Below are 6,904 nucleotides of genomic sequence, written 5' to 3'. Positions count from 1 at the left end.
ACAAGAAGTCCTTCTACAAATATATTAAAGAGAAAGACCCAGGACAGAGTAGACCAACTGCTTAATGAAGACAGAAACAACAGAAAACTTGGAAATGGGCAAATGACAGAGGTGTTAATGACCTTTGTTTTGATTTTCACCCAGAAGATTGATGGTGGTGGATGCCTAACATGTGAATGTTAGCTAAATGGGGTAAGTTTAAAGATTAAAGAACAAGTTAAAAATTACTTAGAAATCTTAGATGTCTTCCAGTTACCAGGGACTGACTAAATGCATCCTAGAATACTCAAGGCGCTGATAGGAGATATCTGAGACTTTAACTATCATCTTTGATAGAAGCCATAGGGGAGATTTTTTTTAAACTCTTGCAGTCCAGCTCCAGGCTGATAAAGAGGCAGCAGGGTGGAATGGCAAGGGGATCCTTGGGAATGTGGCAGGAGCACACTGGCTGCCAGCCCTGCCCCCCCAGGGACTATAGACTAGTCGACTAACCAATAAAAATTCATGAGGGTACTTGACTATTCAATTAAATGATATTTCACATCCTTATTATCTAGGAAAGAAAAAAAGAGTTTGTCCCATTTGCTCTTTTTTCTTTGAAGAGGGCCAAGAAATTCAGTTCTCAGCCTGGAAGACATGGTCATGACTGGACAACTCAAGCCATGACATCACAAAAGCCAACAGACTGAAAATAGATCAATCAGCTCTGACTTGGACGTCCTGATCTGTTGTGCAATTCTCCAAAATGTTCATTAGTTATCGGAAAGTTTTTGTAAAACTGGGGATGTAAAATCCCATTGAAAATATTAACTGGTTAAAGCAGGGGTTCTCAAACCTTGATCCCATGACCCCCTAAAACGCTCACGGCCCGGGGAGAGGGGTCACAAGCGAAAAACCGAATCCAGCTGCGACCCCCCTCTAATTTGTTTGTGACCCCCCTGGGGGTCGCGACCCACCGCTTGAGTAACACTGGGTTAAACTACACGTGGGCCTGGTCAGGCTGCTCTGGCCCATCTGCCTAGAGCCTGCCACACTGTGGGAAGAGGTTTGTTTTGGCCCAGCTGGCCTGGACTGCCCCCTGTGGCGTAGCCTGGCAAGGCTGCTCTGATCAGGCTGGGCGCCAGGTAACTGGTTACCAGTGAGCATCACCTAGTCTTTCAGGTCTGCGTTATACGTCATACACAAGCCCAACTAAACATTGGAAAGAAACCTTTAACAGCCCTGTCATTTAGAAGTGATTCTTAGTGCACAGTTGCCAGTTCTAAAAGCCCCCCTTCCATGGTGTTCGAGACAACGACTTCCAAGTCCCTGACCACATTAGGGTTTGTAACCATGTTTAGAATGTTTTCAGGACTTTCCTTTGCTTGTGTAATTCATACATATTGTTTCATGATGTTTTATTTTGTATGCTGCAAAAGGAACAGTAGACTTACAAATCCAGGCCATAATTCCCTTTTGTAATGGCAACATTACTCGCACATGGTGAAGTGTCAAGGCTAGAAACACTGATACCAGAGCACTAGGACAGGGAAAGTCACAGGTCTTCAGTGAGAAAAGTCATTTTACTTTAATGGATCATATTAGATCCCTGCCAGTGCTCGGCCTTTATAGTTTTTGTTGGATTGAGTGTAATGTAGAGAGTGGGAAAATCATTTATTTGTGGAAAAAAAATAAAACATTGAGGCATATTTTCTGCCCCACCAGGGATTGCTTGAAAGCTGTTTATTGTTTTTTTTAGAGTTTTACACGTAGGCCTGGTAGAAATAAATTGAGCAGAGTGCCAATAAGGCTTCAATAGGGTTATTCTGTATATAGCGTGGGTTATTGATTACAGGTCTTCACCTTAAAAAACAACGAATAGTCTAGTAGCACCTTAAAGACCAACAAAACATGTAGAAGGGATCATCAGCATTGTAACAAGGATTGGGCAAGAGGGGCACTTGCCCCGGGCACAGTACTTTTAGGGATGCAAAATTAAAAATAGGAAAGTTAAAATATTATTTCTTTTATATCTTTACTATCATCTATTTCCAATCTCAATATATATGCAATTAACAACATATGCAATTAATAAAATACACAGAAATTAAGAATTTTATCTTTTTTGGGGGGCAATGGTGGGCTGTTCAGTAGCTTAGTGTGTAGCAACTTTAAAATGTTGTATTTTTTAACCAGGACAGATCCCCTTTAACATATTGGAAAGTGTTTAATTTAGACATACTGTGATCGAGTTAGACAGGGGCTACTCAACTTTGGAAGCCCTGGGGGCCACAGTGATACTCACAGCACATGCCCAGAGCCCCAACTTAAGTGTGGTCGCATATACATATGCAAATAACTTCTCTCAAACTGACAGGCATGAATACAAAGATTAAGGCAAGACGACACAACATGCAGGCCCTAATTAAGTCAGTTCTGCTGATATTCAAAAAATGCAATAGTGACCCGATTTCCACCCGTATGCACTTTTAATGAGCAATGACAGTCCCAGGAATTTAACTTCGAAAACGCATACGAAGAGAAGATCATTATATTGACTTTTTTTGTTTTGGCTCCCACTTGTGGGTCACATATTGAGCCCCACATGAACCCAAACTGCACCACAGGCCTCAAATAAATGGGTCGGCTCACAGATGGCATGTTGAGTAACCCTGTGTTAGACTATTCATATGCCGATGATGCACAATGCCTTCCTCTCCCACTCACCCCTTGCCCAAACTGTATATCCGGGTAAGAGCTATATATCTTCCAGACATTTTAGTCTTTGAAGGAAATTTAGGTTATCCACTTTCTCCGGCTCTCAATCAGCCTATAATCTTTCTGTAATCACTGTTTATCTTTCAAACTGAGGAGTGAATAAAATATGAATATGAAGCACCTGTTGCGTTACAATAAGTTAACTAGCTAAGAACATTTCTCTGCTCATGTTTGGTCACATTTAAACACCCCCAAAGCACAGGGGTTAACGTCCCGATCCTGGCCATCATCTATTAAACCTGCTACGCTCCTGCTTTCAGAAGAAAAACATCAAGCATCTCAGCTGGATCGGGAGAAGCACTGACTAGCCTGCCCCAATTTTTCCTCTCCCCAAATGCCACAACATGTGAATGAAAATACACAGGCCATAGCAACGGTGAATATTTATTTCTTTTCTACCCTCTCCTCCCCCCGTTTCCGTAGAACAGACCCCTGTGGGTCCCAGCGCATTTCACACGGACAGCTGTCCCTCGCCTCTGTCTAGGCTCTCAGCTGGACCTGGAGAAGCACGTGTGTAACACTGATTCGCCTGCCCCAATATTTTCGCTCCCAAATGCCACAACATGTGAATGAAAATACAAAGGACATAGCAACGGTGAACATGTATTTATTTCCCCCCCCTTTTTTATGTAGAACGGACCCTTTTCCAGACACATCTGCAGACATGAACGTATGGAGTGGGATGGGATGGTCACAAGACCAGGTGTCGGGGAGGATGGATGAACTCTGCTCCCAGGCACAGCACACGGGCAGGCTCGGCTATTGCCGTGAGGAGCGGCGGTGAGATGGCTCTCCTCCCCTCAGTCTCAGGGGTCATCGAGGTGGGGCAAGGTTTCCAGCTGGCCCTCTCTCCTCGCTTCCTCCACCCCTTGCAGCCACTCCATACACCTGCACACCAGCTTCAGGTTCCTGATCCCCGGCGCCGGATCCTCCTCATACTCTTCGTCATCATAGCGGTTCTGCTCATTCACCACTGAGATCTTTATTAACGAGGTCAGGTCCAGGCCGGCCCTGCTCTGGGAGCCCGGCAGGGGTGTCGTGCTGCCCAAGGGATTCCTCCATCCGCTCTGGTTCTCCAGGTGGCGGCGCAGCAGCAGCCTGGTCGCCTCGGCCGTGAGGTTGATGGTGTAGTCCGTGGTGGGGACCTCAGCCTCCGGCTCCGGCTTCGCCGCCACACCTCGGTTCCTGGTGGTGCGGCCGCGGGTACGGGTCGGGCTCGACCTCTGTGGCTGCTGCGGTGGCTGTGGCTGTAGCTGTTGTTGTTGCTGCTGCTGATGCAGGGAGGCGCAGAGGCGGGAGTTGGGCAAGGGGCCGGTTCTCGCCTGGGGCGCCCCGCGTGGATTCCTCTCCTTAGGAGCTACCTGCTTCTTCGGCTGCGCACGGGTGGTGGCGGGGCCAGAGGCCGCAGCAGCGGGAGGCTGGATGGGCGGTAGAGGCTTGGCGGTGCCGCATGACCCCTGTGCTCTACCCGCCGACTCAGCAGCCACTGTCGCCCGGGGCAGGTGGAATAGATTTTTCTCTGGGTTTGAGATGCGCTCCCAAAGGACAGAGGAGCACTGCTGCAGCTGGCGGGGGCCCCGGCTCTGTAACTTAGAGAGGCGACGGCAGCAGGGCTGAGCTGGAGGAGTGGGTGTGAGGACGGGAGGAGCGGGTGGCGGGGCCTGGGAAGCTCCCACGCGGGAGGGCTGCGACATCCCCCGGGAGGGCTGCGGAGCCACCACACGGGGGAGTTGCGATGTCCCCTGCATTGCCTGCGATGCCACCACCTTAGAGTGGTGTGGTGCCACCACTGGAGAAGTCTGTGGCGCTGTCCCCCGGGAGAACTGCGATGTCCTCTGGGAGGGCTGCTGCGACATTGTGACCTGGGAGGGCTTCGGTGACGACATCACCCGGGAGGACTGCGACACCACCACCTGGGAAGGATGCGACGTTCCCGATGCTGGAGTCTGAACACCGCTGAAATAGAAGGGATGGGTTAAAACAGTACTCCAAGGGGAGACAAGTCTGACAGAGCAAGAGATGCCAAAAGATAATCCCGGAAACGTTCACAAGAACAAACTCTACAGGCAGTTTGAGCAAGGCTGGAGCATTTACAGCTCTGAAATATTAGAGGGACTTGTAGTTTAGCTGCTAATACTCTGGTACCGACCAGTATTTTCAGCACACTAGGGCACATCCTACTGCCCTTCCTCTGCACTCCTTGGTGCACAGGGGAACTGCTTTTTACATTTTAAAACAGTCATTTGCCTAATGGAACCCTGTGCCAAGTTCCCTGCCTACCACAACCCCAGAGCTCCGAGTGGCTGCTCCATGTGTCTTTCTGTGGGGCACAGTGGGAGGCGGAGAAGGGGGAGCTACATGCATTGCCCAGGCCCCCAGCACAATCTCTCAGCTCCCATTGTAATGGAGATTGTGATGTAATGTCAAGTGTGTCCGGTATTTTTGCTGGAACCATCTGGCAACCCCTAGCTCTTACACAGCAGAGCCCCACTTGTCATGTCAAATTGGGACCAGGACCAAACCAGATGATCAAAAATTCAGATATTCAGGAGAGTAGGGAAGTGTGAGGCCACAGCGCCATCTAGTGGCCATGGGAGGGTTGCCTGCTGCTGGCCCTGCATGCGCTGGTTATTAGGTCAACATGGAAAGTTGCACAATGGAAGGCTGGAAAAATGGGGCTCTATTGCACGAATATGTGAAAAGAACACTGATTTTATTGTTCATCTGTAAGGACTCCATATAATAGGGCACCTCGTATTACACACTCCTGGCAGTGACACACACACACACACACACACACCCTCAACCTCCTTAGCCATACGGCAGATAGTTGGGTGTAACAATCCACTCCTGACAGAATCAGGAACTGCTCAGGCCCAACCAATGTAGAGAAGCTGAACAATTCCCCAAGCAGATGATACATTCTGGCTCATTTGCTGGGTCTTAAAGAGAACAAAGTCCTGGATCTTCTCCCTATCACTATCTCATCCACTCAACAGTGAGACTCAGGCAGGGCAGGAGACTATGGGAAAAGGGAAACAAAAGACACAAAATCCACTGTCCCCACTGGTAAGGAATAGTTCCAATATGAATGTTTCTACAACTTCCATTTGGCCAGCACCCGATAGGTCAGGCAGCATCAGCACCAAATCTATCACAGGCTCTTACCTTCTCCGGAGAGACGTGTCTCTTTTCTCAGAAAGGGATTTGTATAACACTCCAAGAAGATTCTTCTTAGTGTTCATGTTTGAGGCCTGAGAGCGCTCAAGGTAAGAAGAGCAGACCTCGAGATGACTCCCGGCCGGAAAGCTACGGGAGTCTGAAATTGCCCCGGCCCCGCATCCTGTCCTACCTGGCTGTTGTCATGGACTCTCTGTGAGTTCACCACCTGGCAAGGTCCTTTAACCAATAAGCGGAGACACCGAAAAAGGCCTTGTGATGTCACCGCCACACCCTGTCCTGCCCCTGGCCAGCCCCTCTGCATATTTGAGCCTCTCCCCCCTGCATTACCCCTACTCACTCAATGTTAGTTCTAGGAATCAAGCAGGCTGCACATGGAATCGTCAGAGGCTGCTCAGTGCCACATGTACTTGGCAGATTGTAAGGTCACAAAAGACCAATCACCTAACCCAAGGGTGGACAATAATTTTCACTGTGGGCGGTCACTTCAGCAATTTTGATTTGTGGTCACAGGCTGGATTTGTGCCCCCTGGAAGGTGCAGGGCTTCAGAGCAACAGAGAGAGAGAGGGAGTTAGGGATGTTAAATTTAAACAGAGCTCAAAATGGCCGCCCTTAAAAGGACAATGCCGGCTCTCCTGTTAAAAGGACAAACTGTTTTGTTTTTTTGCTTATCTTCTTTTCCCTCTCCTTTTTTGTTTGGTTGGTTTGCTCAACAACTTTTTCTTGGGGCTTTTTTATTCCCCATCAACAACTTTTTCCTTGGGAATAGCCGCCCTTAAAGGGGCAAGGCTTTTTTTTTTTTGGCTTAAAAATCTTTGGTTTAAAGTTTAAAGAGTGTGATTTGAGAAAATTACACTATTGAAAAAAATTAGGACTGAACTGACTAACTTTTAATTGCGTAAAATGAGATCAATTAATGGTGACTCCCTTGCATAAGTAATATATGAGAGACAATACCTGAAAAAG

At 48.1% G+C, this 6,904-nt stretch overlaps 1 protein-coding gene across 1 annotated transcript; it reads right to left on the bottom strand.

Moving 5' to 3' along the window:
• Nucleotides 1-3,373: 3,373 nt before the first annotated feature.
• On the bottom strand, nt 3,374-6,454 carry LOC142830688 (uncharacterized). The gene is made up of 2 exons (XM_075937143.2): nt 5,926-6,454; nt 3,374-4,713 (listed from the first exon to the last, which is right to left on the bottom strand). The coding sequence occupies exons 1-2, from the start codon at nt 6,000-6,002 to the stop codon at nt 3,564-3,566; spliced, it is 1,227 nt and encodes a 408-aa protein (XP_075793258.2). The 5' UTR covers nt 6,003-6,454; the 3' UTR covers nt 3,374-3,563.
• Between the last annotated feature and the right edge of the window lie 450 nt (nt 6,455-6,904).

This window comes from Pelodiscus sinensis, chromosome 9, assembly GCF_052426305.1.
Source record: "Pelodiscus sinensis isolate ZL-2025 chromosome 9, ASM5242630v1, whole genome shotgun sequence".
NCBI classification, from domain to species: Eukaryota; Metazoa; Chordata; order Testudines; family Trionychidae; genus Pelodiscus; species Pelodiscus sinensis.
This window is presented reverse-complemented; position numbering and strand designations above follow the sequence as displayed.

Bases quoted from the DNA above. Each gene is read 5' to 3' on its own strand.
- LOC142830688 (XM_075937143.2), bottom strand. From the start codon at position 6,002: ATGAACACTAAGAAGAATCTTCTTGGAGTGTTATACAAATCCCTTTCT. The intron at 4,714-5,925 runs GTAAGAGCCTGT...CTTCTATTTCAG, and splicing joins GACACGTCTCTCCGGAGAAG to CGGTGTTCAGACTCCAGCAT.